General features: G+C 54.2%; 1 protein-coding gene across 3 annotated transcripts in view; it reads left to right on the top strand.

Annotated features, from left to right (window-relative positions):
• The window catches only part of TRAPPC10 (trafficking protein particle complex subunit 10), a 159363-nt gene that overhangs the window by 70471 nt on the left and 66102 nt on the right, over positions 1-22790 (top strand). For all 3 annotated transcript variants that reach the window (XR_011026590.1, XR_011026591.1, XM_068271035.1), the window contains exons 10-12: positions 575-651; positions 729-820; positions 16947-17087. Coding sequence is in view for 1 of the 3 variants with exons in the window: in XM_068271035.1 (XP_068127136.1) it covers positions 575-651; positions 729-820; positions 16947-17087 (310 nt within the window). In the remaining 2 variants the exon portion in view is untranslated. The remainder of the gene's footprint in view (positions 1-574; positions 652-728; positions 821-16946; positions 17088-22790) is intronic.

The raw sequence follows: 22790 nt of genomic DNA, 5'->3' as shown, positions 1-22790 counted from the left end.
GTTTTCATTGCCTTTTCATTGTCCACAGGCTGTGGTCACATGATTAGACCTACAGGAAGTTGTCCCTGGGCTGTGGTCACATGATTAGACCTACAGGAAGTTGTCCCTGGGCTGTGGTCACATGATTAGACCTACAGGAAGCTGTCCCTGGGCTGTGGTCACATGATTAGACCTACAGGAAGTTATCCCTGGGCTGTGGTCACATGATTAGACCTACAGGAAGTTGTCCCTGGGCTGTGGTCACATGATTAGACCTACAGGAAGCTGTCCCTGGGCTGTGGTGACATGATTAGACCTACAGGAAGCTGTCCCTGGGCTGTGGTCACATGATTAGACCTACAGGAAGTTGTCCCTGGGCTGTGGAAGGACAGGGAAGAGGCTTTTTGTGTATAAACGCCAAGGGCCTTTCTTGTGGATTATGGAAACAAACCCGCATCTCTTGGACGGACTCGGAGTTCAGACGGTGGTTTTCTCATTCCTCGTCAGATAAAGAATGGATCACAGTCTGTTGTGGTCTCTTTGTGTCAGGTTCTGTGTGGGATTTTCTTGACTGTTTTGTCTTTTCTTCCACCAGCAAACACTGCCCACAGCCCATACAAGAAGCTGCAGGAGGCCCTGTCCTCGGAGGAGGCCTTTGAGAAGCACTATCTGGTAATTGGGTGCATGTTTGGTGATGTCACAATGACCTGGCTGCCATGTTTTCTCATTCCGTTGCTGTGTCTCGGCAGGACCTGGCACACGCCACCATCCAGATGTACAACACCATCGGGAGATCTCGCTCTGCCAAACTCGTGGGGAAGGACCTCGCTGAATTCTACATGTATGACTCATCTTTCCAACTCTCCTGACCATTGCCCAGAGGTGGCCATACACCATGCAACCAAAACCTGCCATCTTACCACCTTCAATTATAAACGAACAGTAGTGTAGAAAAATGGAAGGCACTCAGAGAGGCACTCATGCTTGCTACAGAGCCATAGCAGTTAAGGCACCTGTTTTTTTCACTGACCTGAGGAAGAGGGCAAGTACCCGCAAAACGCATTGTCAATTTTATGTGCTTGAATAAAAGACCTTTTTTCAATAAACTGGTCCAAATTCTTCAAGAGAGGTAAGATTCCCTCTCTGTTTATAAGACTAATAGCTTATTAGCCTATATTTTATGCATTGTGCACCTCCACCCGTTTTAAGTGTCTCGTCATACCTCTTTTAGAGGTGATAGTTTTTTAGTTGTCCTAAAGAACTTCTGGAGTGCGACCACCTAGTTCCTGTCACAGACCTTGGAAATCGAGCGGGGACGGTTCATTTCCCGCCTGCTCTAACGGTGGATGCAAGGATTTGTAACCCGCCTTCGTGAGTCTATACATCCTTAGCAATCTGCTTTCCTGAATCTTACACGATTCGGCACTATTGGGCTCCTGGTCTCCTTTTGTCTTTTAGATGAACCTGAGGTTGTTACACACACAGGAACCATCAACATAAGCTAAATAAATAATTGTATGGTGTATGGCCACACTGTAGGGGTTATTTATGAAAGCAGACCTTAAAGGAGTCATCAGGGCAAAATTAATAAAAGAAGTGCTACTTATCGGGGGCTTCGTCCAGCCCCAAGCATGTCCCTCGCCGCAGCTCTCCCCGCAGCCGTTCGCCGCAGCTCCGTTCCGGTCCCCGGGGGATGACGTCAGGGCAACCTCCGGGTCGGCCTGTACTGCGCCTGTACGAGCGGCGCTGTCAATCACCGCCACGTGGGCCGGAGCAGACTGCGCAGTCGGAGAACTACTACCACCTGCGTAGTCCGCACTGGCTCACGTGGTGGTGATTGACAGCGCCGCTCGCGCAGGCGCCGTACAGGCCGACCTGGAGGTCGGCCTGACATCATCGCCGGGGACCAGGAAGGAGCTGCGGCGAACGGCTGCGGGGAGAGCTGCGGCGAGGGACATGCTGGGAGCTTGGGGCTGGAGGAAGCCCCCGATAAGTAGCACTTACTTTATTAATTTTGCCCTGATGACTCCTTTAAGTCACATGAAGCACCATGGCAGAAATAAGTACACAGAAACCCTCTTACTTCCAGCTTGTTCTGTTTGTCTCTGTAAGGGTTAATAATCCAGGGATGTAAATCGCTTTCTCTGCATGCTGGGGCTGCATTCACTGGTCTCCCTGGTAACAAAGCCCCGGACTGCATGGCCACGCCTGGTGCCTCTCCTGACCCTCCTTCTGTAAGTACCAGCATAGCTCCGGACTGCGTGGCCACCTCTGGTGCCTCTCCTGACAGTCCTTCTTTATAGTACCAGCATAGCTCCGGACTGCGTGGCCACGCCTGGTGCCTCTCCTGACCATCCTCCTGTATAGTACCAGCATAGCTCCTGACTGCGTGACCACGCCTGGTGCCTCTCCTGACAGTCCTCCTGTACAGTACCAGCATAGCTCTGGACTGCATGGCCACGTCTGGTGCCTCTCCTGACAGTCCTCCTGTATAGTACCAGCATAGCTCCGGACTGCGTGGCCACGCCTGGTGCCTCTCCTGACCGTCCTTCGGTATAGTACCAGCATAGCTCTGGACTGCATGGCCACGTCTAGTGCCTCTCCTGACAGTCCTCCTGTATAGTACCAGCATAGCTCCGGACTGCATGGCCACGTCTGGTGCTTCTCCTGACAGTCCTCCTGTATAGTACCAGCATAGCTCTGGACTGCGTGGTCACGCCTGATGCTTCTCCTGACAGTCCTCCTGTATAGTACCAGCATAGCTCCTGACTGCGTGGCCACGTCTGGTGCCTCTCCTGACAGTCCTCCTGTACAGTACCAGCATAGCTCCGGACTGCGTGGCCACGCCTGGTGCCTCTCCTGACAGTCCTTCTGTATAGTACCAGCATAGCTCCTGACTGCGTGGCCACGCCTGGTGCCTCTCCTGACAGTCCTCCTGTATAGTACCAGCATAGCTCCGGACTGCGTGGCCACGCCTGATGCTTCTCCTGACAGTCCTCCTGTATAGTACCAGCATAGCTCCTGACTGCGTGGCCACGTCTGGTGCCTCTCCTGACAGTCCTCCTGTACAGTACCAGCATAGCTCCGGACTGCGTGGCCACGCCTGGTGCCTCTCCTGACAGTCCTTCTGTATAGTACCAGCATAGCTCTGGACTGCATGGCCACGCCTGGTGTCTCTCCTGACCGTCCTCCTGTATAGTACTAGCATAGCTCTGGACTGCATGGCCACGCCTGGTGCCTCTCCTGACCGTCCTCCTGTATAGTACCAGCATAGCTCCTGACTGCGTGGCCACGCCTGGTGTCTCTCCTGACAGTCGTCCTGTATAGTACCAGCATAGCTCCGGACTGCGTGGCCACGCCTGATGCTTCTCCTGACAGTCCTCCTGTATAGTACCAGCATAGCTCTGGACTGCGTGGCCACGCCTGGTGCCTCTCCTGACCGTCCTCCTGTATAGTACAAGCATAGCTCCGGACTGCGTGGCCACGTCTGGTGCCTCTCCTGACCGTCCTCCTGTATAGTACCAGCATAGCTCCTGACTGCGTGGCCACGCCTGGTGTCTCTCCTGACAGTCGTCCTGTATAGTACCAGCATAGCTCCGGACTGCGTGGCCACGCCTGATGCTTCTCCTGACAGTCCTCCTGTATAGTACCAGCATAGCTCTGGACTGCGTGGCCACGCCTGGTGCCTCTCCTGACCGTCCTCCTGTATAGTACCAGCATAGCTCCGGACTGCGTGGCCACGCCTGATGCTTCTCCTGACAGTCCTCCTGTATAGTACCAGCATAGCTCCGGACTGCGTGGCCACGCCTGATGCTTCTCCTGACAGTCCTCCTGTATAGTACCAGCATAGCTCTGGACTGCGTGGCCACGCCTGGTGCCTCTCCTGACCGTCCTCCTGTATAGTACAAGCATAGCTCCGGACTGCGTGGCCACGTCTGGTGCCTCTCCTGACCGTCCTCCTGTATAGTACCAGCATAGCTCCGGACTGCGTGGCCACGCCTGGTGCTTTTCCTGACTGTCCTTCTGTATAGTACTAGCATAGCTCCTGACTGCGTGGCCACGTCTGGTGCCTCTCCTGACAGTCCTTCTGTATAGTACTATCATAGCTCCGGACTGCGTGGCCACGCCTGGTGTCTCTCCTGACAGTCGTCCTGTATAGTACCAGCATAGCTCCGGACTGCGTGGCCACGCCTGATGCTTCTCCTGACAGTCCTCCTGTATAGTACCAGCATAGCTCCGGACTGCGTGGCCACGTCTGGTGCCTCTCCTGACAGTCCTCCTGTATAGTGCCAGCATAGCTCCGGACTGCATGGCCACGTCTGGTGCCTCTCCTGACCGTCCTCCTGTATAGTACCAGCATAGCTCCGGACTGCATGGCCACGTCTGGTGCCTCTCCTGACTGTACTCCTGTATAGTACCAGCATAGCTCCTGACTGCGTGGCCACGCCTGGTGCCTCTCCTGACAGTCCTCCTGTATAGTGCCAGCATAGCTCCGGACTGCATGGCCACGTCTGGTGCCTCTCCTGACCGTCCTCCTGTATAGTACCAGCATAGCTCCGGACTGCGTGGCCACATCTTGTGCCTCTCCTGACTGTCCTTCTGTAAGTACCAGCATAGCTCCTGACTGCGTGGCCACGTCTGGTGCCTCTCCTGACAGTCGTCCTGTATAGTACTAGCATAGCTCCGGACTGCGTGGCCACGCCTGGTGCCTCTCCTGACAGTCCTCCTGTATAGTTCCAGCATAGCTCCTGACTGCGTGGCCACGTCTGGTGCCTCTCCTGACAGTCCTCCTGTATAGTTCTAGCATAGCTCCTGACTGCGTGGCCACGTCTGGTGCCTCTCCTGACAGTCCTCCTGTATAGTACTAGCATAGCTCCTGACTGCGTGGCCACGCCTGGTGCCTCTCCTGACAGTCCTCCTGTATAGTACCAGCATAGCTCTGGACTGCGTGGTCACGTCTGGTGCCTCTCCTGACAGTCGTCCTGTATAGTACTAGCATAGCTCCGGACTGCGTGGCCACATCTTGTGCCTCTCCTGACTGTCCTTCTGTAAGTACCAGCATAGCTCCGGACTGCGTGGCCACGTCTGGGGCCTCTCCTGACTGTCCTCCTGTATAGTACTAGCATAGCTCCGGACTGCGTGGCCACGTCTGGGGCCTCTCCTGACTGTCCTCCTGTATAGTACTAGCATAGCTCCGGACTGCATGGCCACGTCTAGTGCCTCTCCTGACAGTCCTCCTGTATAGTGCCAGCATAGCTCTGGACTGCGTGGCCACGCCTGGTGCCTCTCCTGACCGTCCTCCTGTATAGTACTAGCATAGCTCCTGACTGCGTGGCCACGTCTGGTGTCTCTCCTGACCATCCTTCTGTATAGTACCAGCATAGCTCCTGACTGCGTGGCCACGTCTGGTGCCTCTCCTGACCATCCTTCTGTATAGTACCAGCATAGCTCCGGACTGCGTGGCCACGCCTGGTGCCTCTCCTGACAGTCCTCCTGTATAGTACCAGCATAGCTCTGGACTGCGTGGTCACGTCTGGTGCCTCTCCTGACAGTCGTCCTATAGTACTAGCATAGCTCCGGACTGCGTGGCCACATCTTGTGACTCTCCTGACTGTCCTTCTGTAAGTACCAGCATAGCTCCTGACTGCATGGCCACGTCTGGTGCCTCTCCTGACCGTCCTCCTGTATAGTACTAGCATAGCTCCTGACTGCATGGCCACGCCTGGTGCCTCTCCTGACAGTCCTCCTGTATAGTACCAGCATAGCTCCTGACTGCGTGGCCACGCCTGGTGCCTCTCCTGACCGTCCTCCTGTATAGTACTAGCATAGCTCCTGACTGCGTGGCCACGCCTGGTGCCTCCCCTGACAGTCGTCCTGTATAGTACCAGCATAGCTCTGGACTGCGTGGCCACGCCTGGTGCCTCTCCTGACTGTCCTTCTGTAAGTACCAGCATAGCTCCTGACTGCATGGCCACGTCTGGTGCCTCTCCTGACCGTCCTCCTGTATAGTACTAGCATAGCTCCTGACTGCATGGCCACGCCTGGTGCCTCTCCTGACAGTCCTCCTGTATAGTACCAGCATAGCTCCTGACTGCGTGGCCACGCCTGGTGCCTCTCCTGACCGTCCTCCTGTATAGTACTAGCATAGCTCCGGACTGCGTGGCCACGTCTGGTGTCTCTCCTGACAGTCGTCCTGTATAGTACCAGCATAGCTCCGGACTGCGTGGCCACGCCTGGTGCCTCTCCTGACCGTCCTCCTGTATAGTACCAGCATAGCTCCGGACTGCATGGCCACGTCTGGTGCCTCTCCTGACAGTCCTCCTGTATAGTACCAGCATAGCTCCTGACTGCGTGGCCACGCCTGGTGCCTCTCCTGACAGTCCTCCTGTATAGTACCAGCATAGCTCCTGACTGCGTGGCCACGTCTGGTGCCTCTCCTGACAGCCCTCCTGTATAGTACTATAGCTCTGGACTGCGTGGCCACGTCTGGTGCCTCTCCTGACAGCCCTCCTGTATAGTACCAGCATAGCTCCGGACTGCATGGCCACGCCTGGTGCCTCTCCTGACAGTCCTCCTGTATAGTACCAGCATAGCTCTGGACTGCATGGCCACGCCTGGTGCCTCTCCTGACAGTCCTCCTGTATAGTACCAGCATAGCTCTGGACTGCGTGGCCACGTCTGGTGCCTCTCCTGACAGCCCTCCTGTATAGTACCAGCATAGCTCCGGACTGCATGGCCACGCCTGGTGCCTCTCCTGACAGTCCTCCTGTATAGTACCAGCATAGCTCTGGACTGCATGGCCACGCCTGGTGCCTCTCCTGACAGTCCTCCTGTATAGTACCAGCATAGCTCTGGACTGCATGGCCACGTCTGGTGCCTCTCCTGACAGCCCTCCTGTATAGTACCAGCATAGCTCCGGACTGCATGGCCACGCCTGGTGCCTCTCCTGACAGTCCTCCTGTATAGTACCAGCATAGCTCTGGACTGCATGGCCACGTCTGGTGCCTCTCCTGACAGTCCTCCTGTACAGTACCAGCATAGCTCCGGACTGCGTGGCCATGCCTGGTGCCTCTCCTGACAGTCCTCCTGTACAGTACCAGCATAGCTCCTGACTGCGTGGCCACCTCTGGTGCCTCTCCTGACAGTCCTCCTGTATAGTTCTAGCATAGCTCCGGACTGCGTGGCCACGCCTGGTGCCTCTCCTGACCGTCCTCCTGTACAGTACCAGCATAGCTCCGGACTGCGTGGTCACGCCTGGTGCTTCTCCTGACAGTCCTCCTGTATAGTACTAGCATAGCTCCGGACTGCATGGCCACGCCTGGTGCCTCTCCTGACAGGCCTCCTGTATAGTACTAGCATAGCTCCTGACTGCGTGGTCACGCCTGGTGCCTCTCCTGACAGTCCTCCTGTATAGTACCAGCATAGCTCCTGACTGCGTGACCACGTCTGGGGCCTCTCCTGACAGTCCTCCTGTATAGTACTAGCATAGCTCCGGACTGCATGGCCACGCCTGGTGCCTCTCCTGACTGTCCTCCTGTATAGTACTAGCATAGCTCCTGACTGCGTGACCACGTCTGGGGCCTCTCCTGACTGTCCTCCTGTATAGTACTAGCATAGCTCCGGACTGCGTGGCAACGCCTGATGCTTCTCCTGACCGTCCTCCTGTATAGTACCAGCATAGCTCCTGACTGCGTGACCACGTCTGGGGCCTCTCCTGACAGTCCTCCTGTATAGTACTAGCATAGCTCCGGACTGCATGGCCACGCCTGGTGCCTCTCCTGACAGTCCTCCTGTATAGTACCAGCATAGCTCCTGACTGCGTGACCACGTCTGGGGCCTCTCCTGACTGTCCTCCTGTATAGTACCAGCATAGCTCCTGACTGCGTGGCCACGCCTGGTGCCTCTCCTGACAGTCCTCCTGTATAGTTCCAGCATAGCTCCGGACTGCGTGGCCACGTCTGGTGCCTCTCCTGACAGTCCTCCTGTATAGTTCCAGCATAGCTCCGGACTGCGTGGCCACGCCTGGTGCCTCTCCTGACCGTCCTCCTGTATAGTACCAGCATAGCTCCGGACTGCGTGGCCACGCCTGGTGCCTCTCCTGACCATCCTTCTGTATAGTACCAGCATAGCTCCGGACTGCGTGGCCACGTCTGGTGCCTCTCCTGACAGTCCTCCTGTATAGTACTAGCATAGCTCCGGACTGTGTGGCAACGCCTGATGCTTCTCCTGACAGTCCTCCTGTATAGTACCAGCATAGCTCCTGACTGCGTGGCCACGTCTGGTGCCTCTCCTGACTGTCCTCCTGTATAGTAGCAGCATAGCTCCTGACTGCGTGGCCACGCCTGGTGCCTCTCCTGACCGTCCTCCTGTATAGTACCAGCATAGCTCCTGACTGCGTGGCCACGCCTGGTGCCTCTCCTGACTGTGCTCCTGTATAGTACCAGCATAGCTCCGGACTGCGTGGCCACGCCTGGTGCCTCTCCTGACCGTCCTCCTGTATAGTACAAGCATAGCTCCGGACTGCGTGGCCACGTCTGGTGCCTCTCCTGACAGTCCTTCTGTATAGTACCAGCATAGCTCCGGACTGCGTGGCCACGTCTGGTGCCTCTCCTGAGCGTCCTCCTGTATAGTACTAGCATAGCTCCGGACTGCATGGCCACGTCTGGTGCCTCTCCTGACAGGCCTCCTGTATAGTACCAGCATAGCTCCGGACTGCATGGCCACGCCTGGTGCCTCTCCTGACAGTCGTCCTGTATAGTACCAGCATAGCTCCTGACTGCGTGGCCACGTCTGGTGCTTCTCCTGACAGTCATCCTGTATAGTACCAGCATAGCTCCTGACTGCGTGGTCACGCCTGGTGCCTCTCCTGACAGTCGTCCTGTATAGTACTAGCATAGCTCCAGACTGCGTGGCCACGCCTGGTGCCTCTCCTGACAGTTGTCCTGTATAGTACCAGCATAGCTCCGGACTGCATGGCCACGCCTGGTGTCTCTCCTGACAGTCGTCCTGTATAGTACCAGCATAGCTCCTGACTGCGTGGTCACGCCTGGTGCCTCTCCTGACAGTCGTCCTGTATAGTACTAGCATAGCTCCAGACTGCGTGGTCACGCCTGGTGCTTCTCCTGACAGGCCTCCTGTATAGTACCAGCATAGCTCCTGACTGCGTGGTCACGCCTGGTGCCTCTCCTGACAGTCGTCCTGTATAGTACCAGCATAGCTCCTGACTGCGTGGCCACGCCTGGTGCCTCTCCTGACAGTCGTCCTGTATAGTACCAGCATAGCTCCTGACTGCGTGGCCACGCCTGGTGCCTCTCCTGACAGTCGTCCTGTATAGTACTAGCATAGCTCCGGACTGCGTGGCCACGTCTGGTGCCTCTCCTGACAGTCGTCCTGTATAGTACCAGCATAGCTCCTGACTGCGTGGTCACGCCTGGTGCCTCTCCTGACCGTCCTCCTGTATAGTACCAGCATAGCTCCTGACTGCGTGGTCACGCCTGGTGCCTCTCCTGACCGTCCTCCTGTATAGTACCAGCATAGCTCCGGACTGCATGGCCACGTCTGGTGCCTCTCCTGACAGTCCTCCTGTATAGTACTAGCATAGCTCCTGACTGCGTGGTCACGGCTGGTGCCTCTCCTGACAGTCCTCCTGTACAGTACCAGCATAGCTCCGGACTGCGTGGCCACGCCTGGTGCCTCTCCTGACAGTCCTCCTGTATAGTACTAGCATAGCTCCTGACTGCGTGGTCACGCCTGGTGCTTCTCCTGACAGTCCTCCTGTATAGTACCAGCATAGCTCTGGACTGCATGGCCACGCCTGGTGCCTCTCCTGACAGTCCTCCTGTACAGTACCAGCATAGCTCCGGACTGCGTGGTCACGCCTGGTGCTTCTCCTGACAGTCCTCCTGTATAGTACCAGCATAGCTCCTGACTGCGTGGTCACGCCTGGTGCTTCTCCTGACAGTCCTCCTGTATAGTACCAGCATAGCTCCTGACTGCGTGGCCACGCCTGGTGCCTCTCCTGACAGTCCTCCAGTACAGTACCAGCATAGCTCCAGACTGCGTGGCCACGTCTGGTGCTTCTCCTGACACCGTCCTCCTGTATAGTACCAGCATAGCTCTGGACTGCGTGGCCACGCCTGGTGCCTCTCCTGACAGTCGTCCTGTATAGTACTAGCATAGCTCCGGACTGCGTGGCCACGCCTGGTTCCTCTCCTGACCGTCCTCCTGTATAGTACCAGCATAGCTCCTGACTGCATGGCCACATCTGGTGCCTCTCCTGACCATCCTTCTGTTAGTACCAGCATAGCTCCGGACTGCGTGGCCACGCCTGGTGCCTCTCCTGACAGTCCTCCTGTATAGTACTAGCATAGCTCCGGACTGCGTGACCACGTCTGGGGCCTCTCCTGACAGGCCTCCTGTATAGTGCCAGCATAGCTCCTGACTGCATGGCCACGCCTGGTGCCTCTCCTGACCATCCTTCTGTAAGTACCAGCATAGAATAGTCTTCTCTCCCTGCTCTGCCCTGGCTGCAGAATAGTCTTCTCTCCCTGCTCTGGCTGTAGAATAGTCTTCTCTCCCTGCTCTGGCTGTAGAATAGTCCTCTCTCCCTGCCCTGGCTGTAGAATAGTCTTCTCTCCCTGCTCTGGCTGTAGAATAGTCTTCTCTCCCTGCTCTGCTCTGGCTGTAGAATAGTCTTCTCTCCCTGCTCTGCCCTGGCTGTAGAATAGTCTTCTCTCCCTGCTCTGGCTGTAGAATAGTCTTCTCTCCCTGCTCTGCCCTGGCTGTAGAATAGTCTTCTCTCCCTGCTCTGCCCTGGCTGTAGAATAGTCGTCTCTCCCTGCTCTGGCTGTAGAATAGTCCTCTCTTCCTGCCCTGGCTGTAGAATAGTCTTCTCTCCCTGCTCTGGCTGTAGAATAGTCTTCTCTCCCTGCTCTGGCTGTAGAATAGTCTTCTCTCCCTGCTCTGGCTGTAGAATAGTCCTCTCTCCCTGCTCTGGCTGTAGAATAGTCTTCTCTCCCTGCTCTGGCTGTAGAATAGTCTTCTCTCCCTGCTCTGGCTGCAAAATAGTCCTCTCTCCCTGCTTTGGCTGTAGAATAGTCTTCTCTCCCTGCTCTGGCTGCAGAATAGTCCTCTCTCCCTGATCTGGCTGTAGAATAGTCTTCTCTCCCTGCTCTGGCTGTAGAATAGTCCTCTCTCCCTGCTCTGGCTGTAGAATAGTCTTCTCTCCCTGCTCTGGCTGTAGAATAGTCCTCTCTCCCTGCTCTGCCCTGGCTGTAGAATAGTCTTCTCTCCCTGCCCTGGCTGTAGAATAGTCTTCTCTCCCTGCTCTGGCTGTAGAATAGTCTTCTCTCCCTGCTCTGGCTGCAAAATAGTCCTCTCTCCCTGCTCTGGCTGTAGAATAGTCTTCTCTCCCTGCTCTGGCTGCAGAATAGCCCTCTCTCCCTGATCTGGCTGTAGAATAGTCTTCTCTCCCTGCTCTGGCTGTAGAATAGTCCTCTCTCCCTGCTCTGGCTGTAGAATAGTCATCTCTCCCTGCTCTGGCTGTAGAATAGTCCTCTCTCCTAGAGATGAGCGTAATGACCTAATTACGATTTTGCGAAATTTCGCGTAATTAGTGTAATTACGATTATGGCCGTAAGTACATAATCGTAATGAAGAAGGATTTCGCGAAATTTCGCGTAAGCGTAATTTTCGCGTAATTTTCGCATTACAGTCGTATCATGCCGTAATTTCGCATTAAACGCTACCGTAATTTCGCGTTAAACCGTAACGCTCCGTATAATATAAAAAAGCCGCCGACTTTAAGGGTTAATAGCAAAGCCCCCTTAAATGCTAAGAGCCTCAAATTTGGAGAATATATTAAGGAGATCAGGAGGAATAAGAGGAAAATTTTTTTTTTCAAAAAGACCTGATAGTTTTTGAGAAAATCGATGTTAAAGTTTCAAAGGAAAAATGTAAACATTTAAAAATCCGCCGACTTTAACGGTTAATAGCAAAGCCTGCTTAAAGTTTAGGAACACCAAATTCCCAGGGTATATTAAGGGGATCAGTGGGAATAAGAGGAAAAACATTTTTTTCAAAAAGACCTTATAGTTTTTGAGAAAATCGATTTTTAAGTTTCAAGGGCGAAAATGTCTTTTAAATGCGGAAAATGTCAGTTTTTTTTGCACAGGTAACAATAGTGTATTATTTTCATAGATTCCCCCAAGTGGGAAGAGTTTTACTTACTTCGTTCTGAGTGTGGGAAATATAAAAAAAAAACGACGTGGGGTCCCCCCTCCCAGACCTCTTTAACCCCTTGTCCCCCATGCAGGCTGGGATAGCCAGAATGCGGAGCACCGGCCGCGTGGGGCTCCGCACCCTGACTATACCAGCCCGCATGGTCCATGGATTGGGGGGTCTCGGAAGGGGAGGGGCAGCCAAGCTTTCCCCTCCCCCTCCGAGCCCTTGTCCAATCCAAGGACAAGGGGCTCTTCTCCACCTCCGATGGGCGGTGGAGGTGGAGGCCGCGATTTCCTGGGTGGGGGGTTCATGGTGGAATCTGGGAGTCCCCTTTAAAAAGGGGTCCCCCAGATGCCCACCCCCCCTCCCAGGAGAAATGAGTATAGAGGTACTTGTACCCCTTACCCATTTCCTTTAAGAGTTAAAAGTAAATAAACACACAAACACATAGAAAAAGTATTTTAATTGAACAAAAAACATAACCACGAAAAAAGTCCTTTAATATTCTTAATTAACCATTAATACTTACCTGTCCCTTTAAATAAATGATCCCACGCAATATCCTCGGAAATGTTCTATCAGTTACAATGTAACAAAGTTATTATGTAACAACTTTGTTACATTGTAACTACGCCGCACCCGACGCCACTCGCCGCTCAGCCGCCGCATACGCGTCCATGCAGGACGCTAAGTCCCCGCAGCTCCCGCTGTCCACCCCGCCCACATCTGTCACCCACATGTCACCCACATGTGGGTGACATGTGGGTGACATGTGGGAGAGGCGGGGAGGGCAGCGGAGCCGGCGGGGACTTAGCATCCTGCACGGACCCGACAGAGCTCTGAGCTATATAGCTCAGAGCTCTGAGAAGCATCTTTGTATTTGGGCTCCAAGGAGCCCCATTGGTCCTTAGCAGACCAATGGGGTTCCTTCAAATCAGAAGGAACCCCATTGGTCTGCTAAGGACCAATGGGGCTCCTTGGAGCCCAAATACAAAGATGCTTTCGAGAGCTCTGAGCTATAGCTCAGAGCTCTGTCGGGTCCTGCAGCACAGACGCGGAGGCGGCGGCGGCGGTGAGTGACGTCGGGTGCGGCGTAGTTACAATGTAACAAAGTTGTTACATAATAACTTTGTTACATTGTAACTGATAGAACATTTCCGAGGATATTGCGTGGGATCATTTATTTAAAGGGACAGGTAAGTATTAATGGTTAATTAAGAATATTAAAGGACTTTTTTCGTGGTTATGTTTTTTGTTCAATTAAAATACTTTTTCTATGTGTTTATTTACTTTTAACTCTTAAAGGAAATGGGTAAGGGGTACTACAAGTACCTCTATACTCATTTCTCCTGGGAGGGGGGTGGGCATCTGGGGGACCCCTTTTTAAAGGGGACTCCCAGATTCCACCATGAACCCCCCACCCAGGAAATCGCGGCCTCCACCTCCACCGCCCATCGGAGGTGGAGAAGAGCCCCTTGTCCTTGGATTGGACAAGGGCTCGGAGGGGGAGGGGAAAGCTTGGCTGCCCCTCCCCTTCCGAGACCCCCCAATCCATGGACCATGCGGGCTGTTATAGTCAGGGTGCGGAGCCCCACGCGGCCGGTGCTCCGCATTCTGGCTATCCCAGCCTGCATGGGGGACAAGGGGTTAAAGAGGTCTGGGAGGGGGGACCCCACGTCGTTTTTTTTTTTATATTTCCCACACTCAGAACGAAGTAAGTAAAACTCTTCCCACTTGGGGGAATCTATGAAAATAATACACTATTGTTACCTGTGCAAAAAAAACTGACATTTTCCGCATTTAAAAGACATTTTTGCCCTTGAAACTTAAAAATCGATTTTCTCAAAAACTATAAGGTGTTTTTGAAAAAAAATTTTTTCCTCTTATTCCCACTGATCCCCTTAATATACCCTAGGAATTTGGTGTTCCTAAACTTTAAGCAGGCTTTGCTATTAACCGTTAAAGTCGGCGGGTTTTTAAATGTATACATTTTTACTTTGAAACTTTAACATCGATTTTCTCAAAAACTATAAGGTCTTTTTGAAAAAAAAATTTTTTCCTCTTATTCCTCCTGATCTCCTTAATATATTCTCCAAATTTGAGGCTCTTAGCATTTAAGGGGGCTTTGCTATTAACCCTTGAAGTCGGCGGCTTTTTTATATTATACGGAGCGTTACGGTTTAACGCGAAATTACGGTAGCGTTTAATGCGAAATTAGGCATGAACGAAACGCGAAATTTCGCGTTGAAAATTACGCTTACGGTATTTTCAATTACGATTTTAATGGCAATTTCGCTACGCTAATTTCGCAGCGTAATCGCAAATTTCGCATGCGTAATTATAGTAATGCGAAATTACGAAAATTTCAGCTCAACTCTACTCTCTCCCTGCTCTGCTCTGGCTGTAGAATAGTCCTCTCTCCCTGCTCTGGCTGTAGAATAGTCTTCTCTCCCTGCTCTGGCTGTAGAATAGTCCTCTCTCCCTGCTCTGGCTGTAGAATAGTCTTCTCTCCCTGCTTTGGCTGTAGAATAGTCTTCTCTCCCTGCTCTGGCTGTAGAATAGTCCTCTCTCCCTGCTCTGGCTGTAGAATAGTCTTCTCTCCCTGGTCTGGCTGTAGAATAGTCTTCTCTCCCTGCTCTGGCTGCAGAATAGTCTTCTCTCCCTGCTCTGGCTGTAGAATAGTCTTCTCTCCCTGCTCTGGCTGTAGAATAGTCCTCTCTCCCTGCTCTGGCTGTAGAATAGTCTTCTCTCCCTGCTCTGGCTGTAGAATAGTCTTTTCTCCCTGCTCTGGCTGTAGAATAGTCATCTCTCCCTGCTCTGGCTGTAGAATAGTCTTCTCTCCCTGCTCTGGCTGCAGAATAGTCTTCTCTCCCTGCTCTGGCTGTAGAATAGTCTTCTCTCCCTGCTCTGGCTGTAGAATAGTCTTCTCTCCCTGCTCTGGCTGTAGAATAGTCTTCTCTCCCTGCTATGGCTGTAGAATAGTCCTCTCTCCCTGCTCTGCCTGTAGAATAGTCCTCTCTCCCTGCTCTGGCTGTAGAATAGTCCTCTCTCCCTGCTCTGGCTGTAGAATAGTCTTCTCTCCCTGCTCTGGCTGTAGAATAGTCCTCTCTCCCTGCTCTGGCTGTAGAATAGTCTTCTCTCCCTGCTCTGGCTGTAGAATAGTCTTCTCTCCCTGCTCTGGCTGTAGAATAGTCTTCTCTCCCTGCTCTGGCTGTAGAATAGTCTTCTCTCCCTGCTCTGGCTGTAGAATAGTCTTCTCTCCCTGCTCTGGCTGCAAAATAGTCCTCTCTCCCTGCTCTGGCTGTAGAATAGTCTTCTCTCCCTGCTCTGGCTGCAGAATAGTCCTCTCTCCCTGATCTGGCTGTAGAATAGTCTTCTCTCCCTGCTCTGGCTGGAGAATAGTCTTCTCTCCCTGCTCTGGCTGGAGAATAGTCTTCTCTCCCTGCTCTGGCTGTAGAATAGTCCTCTCTCCCTGCTCTGGCTGTAGAATAGTCCTCTCTCCCTGCTCTGGCTGTAGAATAGTCCTCTCTCCCTGCTATGGCTGTAGAATAGTACTCTCGCCCTGCTCTGGCTGTAGAATAGTCTTCTCTCCCTGCTCTGGCTGTAGAATAGTCCTCTCTCCCTGCTCTGGCTGTAGAATAGTCTTCTCTCCCTGCTCTGGCTGTAGAATAGTCTTCTCTCCCTGCTCTGGCTGTAGAATAGTCTTCTCTCCCTGCTCTGGCTGTAGAATAGTCCTCTCTCCCTGCTCTGGCTGTAGAATAGTCTTCTCTCCCTGCTCTGGCTGTAGAATAGTCTTCTCTCCCTGTTCTGGCTGCAGAATAGTCTTCTCTCCCTGCTCTGGCTGCAGAATAGTCTTCTCTCCCTGCTCTGGCTGTAGAATAGTCTTCTCTCCCTGCTCTGGCTGTAGAATAGTCCTCTCTCCCTGCTCTGGCTGTAGAATAGTCCTCTCTCCCTGCTCTGGCTGTAGAATAGTCTTCTCTCCCTGCTCTGGCTGTAGAATAGTCTTTTCTCCCTGCTCTGGCTGTAGAATAGTCCTCTCTCCCTGCTCTGGCTGTAGAATAGTCTTCTCTCCCTGCTCTGGCTGTAGAATAGTCTTCTCTCCCTGCTCTGGCTGTAGAATAGTGTTCTCTCCCTGCTCTGGCTGTAGAATAGTCCTCTCTCCCTGCTCTGGCTGTAGAATAGTCCTCTCTCCCTGCTCTGGCTGTAGAATAGTCCTCTCTCCCTGCTCTGGCTGTAGAATAGTCTTCTCTCCCTGCTCTGGCTGTAGAATAGTCTTCTCTCCCTGCTCTGGCTGTAGAATAGTCCTCTCTCCCTGCTCTGGCTGTAGAATAGTCCTCTCTCCCTGCTCTGGCTGTAGAATAGTCTTCTCTCCCTGCTCTGGCTGTAGAATAGTCCTCTCTCCCTGCTCTGGCTGTAGAATAGTCCTCTCTCCCTGCTCTGGCTGTAGAATAGTCCTCTCTCCCTGCTCTGGCTGTAGAATAGTCCTCTCTCCCTCCTCTGGCTGTAGAATAGTCTTCTCTCCCTGCTCTGGCTGTAGAATAGTCTTCTCTCCCTGCTCTGGCTGTAGAATAGTCTTCTCTCCCTGCTCTGGCTGCGGAATAGTCCTCTCTCCCTGCTGAGTCTTGGACTCTCTGGCATACAGCTAGCAGGCAAGGGGGGCTTTCAGGCTTCTTCATGTATTTGTTAGTTTTCTTTTTTTACTGGCTTGGGGAAATCTGGGCTGATCATCTCCTGTTTCTCCATAGGAGGAAGTCTTTGCCACAGAAAGCTGAGCCTTACCTGCAGGGGGCGCTGCGGATGTACCAGGCTGAGGGATGGTCTCTGCCCCTCACCCACACCAGGAAGCAGCTGGCAGAGTGTCAAAAGTTGCTGGGACAGACTGAAGCGTATCCTTTTGTGCTGTTTCTTGCAGGGCTGTGGAGTCGGTCCAAAAATCCACCGACTCCGACTCCGACTCCTCAGTTTAGGATTCCACCGACTCCGACTCCGACTCCACGACTCCGACTCCTCTAATTTGCATATTACAATTTTGTTGATTAAAAGTATGTAACATGAAATTCGTCTCATAACTGCCAACGCTTAGGAATTTTACAAGTCAACTGAAGTGAGAAGGATATGTAGACTACTATATTTATTCTCTTTAGACTAAAACTAGTCCTTGGTAAGCGTACTTGTAAAAGGTACAAACCGGAACAAAGAACATCTATCAGGCCCTAGGCAATGTAAGTGTGGGTACATGTAAGAGTGATGTGCAGGTACTCTGCAGGGGAATGAGGAGATTGTAAACAGACAACACCTCTGTGTTCAATGTGCACAGCATTCTCAGTGGATTCCCTGCAGCTCTGTGGGGAGTGCATATGTAGAGTATAGTACTACTGTGTAACAAAGTAAACCTGAGACAGATGAAATTAAAGTTTTATACATACCTGGGGTAACCTCCAGCCCCCTTTAGGCTAATCAGTCCCTCGTTGTCCTCCACCACCTGGATCTTCTGCTATGAGTCCAGGTACTTGAGCCAGTCAGGCGTAGTGCGCATGCACACACTCCGCCGCCAGGAGCATACTACACCTGTGCAGCACTATTGCGCAGGTGCAGAATGTTCCTGGCTGTGGGAGCGGCATGCGGCCGGACTGCGCTGACTGGCTGAATTACCAGGACTCATAGCAGAAGATCCGGGTGGTGGAGGACAGCGAGGGACTGATTAGCCTGAAGGGGGCTGGAGGAAGCCCCAGGTATGTATAAAACTTTACTTTTCATCCGTCTCAGTTACCCTTTAATTTGTAGTCACCAAACCAAATTTTAATAACATATCAAATTATTTTATTTCATCAGCAAAGGGAGTGCATACATTTGCATAAATCAGCATCAATGCAGAATTATTTCCATCTCATTGACCATCTCTATTAGTGACATAGCTACACATCAGGCTTTATTCTTACAGCATAGATGTTATTTAGTATATATAAGAGATTCCTGTGTACACATCATATATACAGTCACAATCAGATATGTACAGTATATCTGACCTTAAAAATACGTGGACTGCTTTATTGAAGCAGCACAAGTAACTAATTTTGATTGGTTTATTTCATTTTTGTATACTAAGCACAGCTATTACTGTATATATACTGTATATATACATTATTTTTAATGGCTATTATCTGAGAAATAGAACATTTTATCATATTTTCTATTTTAATTACAGTTACAAATTCATTAGGAGTCGGAGTCGGTGCATTTTTCTCCGACTCCGACTCCAGGCACCCAAAATTGCCCGACTCCACGACTCCGACTCCACGACTCCGACTCCACAGCCCTGGTTTCTTGTGGTCTTTGTGTCCCTGGCATAGTCCCTGCACCCCAGAAGCCACACCAATACATTGGCCAATAGTTTAACTACTTTGCTGTCCACGTTTTTACCCCTTAAAAGAATACTGTAGGGGGGGTCGGGGGAAAATGAGTTGAAGTTATCCGGGGCTTCTAATGGTCGCCCGCAGACATCCTGTGCCCGCACAGCCACTCCCCGATGCTCCGGCCCCGCCTCCGGTTCACTTCTGGAATTTCAGACTTTAAAGTATGAAAACCACTGCGCCTGCGTTGCCGTGTCCTCGCTCCCGCTGACGTCACCAGGAGCATACTGTGCAGGCACATACCAAAATGGGAATCTGGACTTACTGGGGCTTCCTCCAGCCCCCCGCAGAACATGAGACCACCTGGCATCCTCCCCCTCCGCGGTCCTGCTGGCGGCTCTGGTAATCCGCCTGCTTCCTCCAGCCCCCCGCAGCCCATGAGACCACCTGGCATCCTCCCCCTCCGCGGTCCCGCTGGTGGCTCCGGTAATCCGGCAGCTTCCTCCAGCCCCCCGCAGCCCGTGAGGCCACCTGGCATCCTCCCCCTCCGCGGTCCCGCTGGTGGCTCCGGTAATCCGGCAGCTTCCTCCAGCCCCCCGCAGCCCGTGAGGCCACCTGGCATCCTCCCCCTCCGCGGTGCCGCTGGCGGCTCCGGTAATCCGGCAGCTTTCTCCAGCCCCCCGCAGCCCATGAGACCACCTGGCATCCTCCCCCTCCGCGGTCCCGCTGGTGGATCCGGTAATCCGGCAGCTTCCTCCAGCCCCCCGCAGCCCGTGAGACCACCTGGCATCCTCCTCCTCCGCGGTGCCGCTGGCGGCTCTGGTAATCCGGCAGCTTCCTCCAGCCCCCCGCAGCCTGTGAGGCAACCTGGCATCCTCCTCCTCCGCGGTCCCGCTGGTGGATCTGGTAATCCAGCAGCTTCCTCCAGCCCCCCGCAGCCCATGAGACCACCTGGCATCCTCCCCCTCCGCGGTCCCGCTGGTGGATCCGGTAATCCAGCAGCTTCCTCCAGCCCCCCGCAGCCCATGAGACCACCTGGCATCCTCCCCCTCCGCGGTCCCGCTGGCGGATCCGGTAATCCGCCGGCTTCCTCCAGCCCCCTGCAGCCTGTGAGGCAACCTGGCATCCTCCTCCTCCGCGGTCCCGCTGGTGGATCTGGTAATCCAGCAGCTTCCTCCAGCCCGTGAGGCCACCTGGCATCCTCCCCCTCCGCGGTCCCGCTGGTGGCTCCGGTAATCCGGCAGCTTCCTCCAGCCCCCCGCAGCCCGTGAGGCCACCTGGCATCCTCCCCCTCCGCGGTGCCGCTGGCGGCTCCGGTAATCCGGCAGCTTCCTCCAGCCCCCCGCAGCCCGTGAGGCCACCTGGCATCCTCCTCCTCCGCGGTCCCGCTGGCGGCTCCGGTAATCCGGCAGCTTCCTCCAGGCCCCCGCAGCCCGTGAGACCACCTGGCATTCTCCCCCTCCGTGGTCCCGTTGGCGGCTCCGGTAATCCGCCTGCTTCCTCCAGCCCCCCCCGCAGCCCGTGAGACCACCTGGCATCCTCCTCCTCCGCGGTCCCGCTGGTGGATCCGGTAATCCGGCAGCTTCCTCCAGCCCCCCGCAGCCCGTGAGGCCACCTGGCATCCTCCTCCTCCGCGGTCCCGCTGGCGGCTCCGGTAATCCGGCAGCTTCCTCCAGGCCCCCGCAGCCCGTGAGACCACCTGGCATCCTCCCCCTCCGCGGTCCCGCTGGTGGATCCGGTAATCCGGCAGCTTTCTCCAGCCCCCCTCAGCCCATGAGACCACCTGGCATCCTCCCCCTCCGCGGTCCCGTTGGTGGCTCCGGTAATCCGGCAGCTTCCTCCAGCCCCCCCGCAGCCCGTGAGACCACCTGGCATCCTCCCCCTCGGCGGTCCCGCTGGTGGATCCGGTAATCCGGCAGCTTCCTCCAGCCCCCCGCAGCCCGTGAGGCCACCTGGCATCCTCCCCCCTCCGCGGTCCCGCTGGTGGCTCCGGTAATCCGGCAGTTTTCTCCAGTCCCCCGCAGCCCGTGAGGCCACCTGGCATCCTCCCCCTCCGCGGTCCCGCTGGTGGCTCCGGTAATCCGGCAGCTTTCTCCAGCCCCCCGCAGCCCATGAGACCACCTGGCATCCTCCCCCTCCGCGGTCCCGTTGGTGGCTCCGGTAATCCGGCAGCTTCCTCCAGCCCCCCGCAGCCCGTGAGGCCACCTGGCATCCTCCCCCTCCGCGGTCCCGCTGGTGGATCCGGTAATCCGGCAGCTTTCTCCAGCCCCCCGCAGCCCATGAGACCACCTGGCATCCTCCCCCTCCGCGGTCCTGCTGGCGGCTCCGGTAATCCGGCAGCTTCCTCCAGCCCCCCGCAGCCCGTGAGGCCACCTGGCATCCTCCCCCCTCCGCGGTCCCGCTGGTGGATCCGGTAATCCGGCAGCTTCCTCCAGCCCCCCGCAGCCCGTGAGGCCACCTGGCATCCTCCTCCTCCGCGGTCCCGCTGGCGGCTCCGGTAATCCGGCAGCTTCCTCCAGGCCCCCGCAGCCCGTGAGACCACCTGGCATCCTCCCCCTCCGCGGTCCTGCTGGCGGCTCCGGTAATCCGGCAGCTTCCTCCAGCCCCCCGCAGCCCGTGAGGCCACCTGGCATCCTCCTCCTCCGCGGTCCTGCTGGCGGCTCCGGTAATCCGCCTGCTTCCTCCAGCCCCCCGCAGCCCGTGAGGCCACCTGGCATCCTCCCCCTCCGCGGTCCTGCTGGTGGCTCCGGTAATCCGGCAGCTTCCTCCAGCCCCTTGCAGCCCGTGAGGCCACCTGGCATCCTCCCCCTCCGCGGTGCCGCTGGTGGCTCCGGTAATCCGCCGGCTTTGCTTGAAGTCGTGCGTGTACACTCCCAGCGAAGCTCTTGTCAGGAACACCTGATCTGCATGCTTGTTCAGGGCCTCTGGCTAAAAGTATTACAGGTGGTAGATTTTGCAGGACAGCCCGGCAGTGTGCATTGTTGAGAAGGAAATATTTTTGATGTATAGAGCGCCTACATATTCTGTGGCGCTGTACAAAGTAAGAAACAAACATGGGGTACATAATAATACAGAGAATTTGTAATTACTATGATAAAAGTGACATGAATCCAATGTGTAACAGATTCATACACACAAAGTGGTGAGAGAGCACTGCCCTTGCCAGCTTACAAAGTAAATGGGGGGGGGGGGGGGGGCAAGGGGTGGGGTAGTATCAGTATTCGTACCTAGAGGCGGTGTGTTTTTAGGTTATCGAGTAGGAGCACAACTTGCCCAGAGGTGACGGGGGAAATTACCTAAGGTGGAGGATATGCTTAATGGAAAAATGTGAGGGGGTTCCTCCTACTTCCATATATAGAGGTGAAGGTTCCTCCTCCTTCCATATATAGAGGCGTGGGTTCCTCCTCCTTCCATATATAGAGGTGAGGGTTCCTCCTCCTTCCACATATAGAGGTGTGGGCTCCTCCTCCTTCCATATATAGAGGTGTGGGTTCCTCCTCCTTCCATATATAGAGGTGTGGGTTCCTCCTCCTTCCATATATAGAGGTGTGGGTTCCTCCTCCTTCCATATATAGAGGTGTGGGTTCCTCCTCCTTCCATATATAGAGGCGTGGGTTCCTCCTCCTTCCATATATAGAGGCGTGGGTTCCTCCTCCTTCCATATATAGAGGCGTGGGTTCCTCCTCCTTCTATATATAGAGGCGTGGGTTCCTCCTCCTTCTATATATAGAGGCGTGGGTTCCTCCTCCTTCCATATATAGAGATGTGGGTTCCTCCTCCTTCCATATATAGAGATGTGGGTTCCTCCTCCTTCCATATATAGAGATGTGGGTTCCTTCTCCTTCCATATATATATATATATATATATATATATATATATATATATATATATATATATATATATATATAGAGGTGTGGGTTCCTCCTCCTTCCATATATAGCGGTGTGGGTTCCTCCTTCCATATATAGAGGTGTGGGTTCCTCCTCCTTCCATATATGGTGGTGTGGGTTCCTCCTCCTTCCATATATAGTGTGGGTTCCTCCTCTTTCCATATATAGTGGTGTGGGTTCCTCCTTCTTCCATATATAGAGGTGTGGGTTCCTCCTCCTTCCATATATAGTGGTGTGGGTTCCTCCTTCCATATATAGAGGTGTGGGTTCCTCCTCCTTCCATATATAGAGGTGTGGGTTCCTCCTCCTTCCATATATGGTGGTGTGGGTTCCTCCTCCTTCCATATA

The sequence above is a fragment of the Hyperolius riggenbachi genome, chromosome 2 (assembly GCF_040937935.1).
Source record: "Hyperolius riggenbachi isolate aHypRig1 chromosome 2, aHypRig1.pri, whole genome shotgun sequence".
Classification (NCBI taxonomy): Eukaryota; Metazoa; Chordata; class Amphibia; order Anura; family Hyperoliidae; genus Hyperolius; species Hyperolius riggenbachi.
The sequence above is the reverse complement of the archived record's forward strand: the minus strand, read 5'-3'. Positions and strand labels throughout refer to the sequence as shown.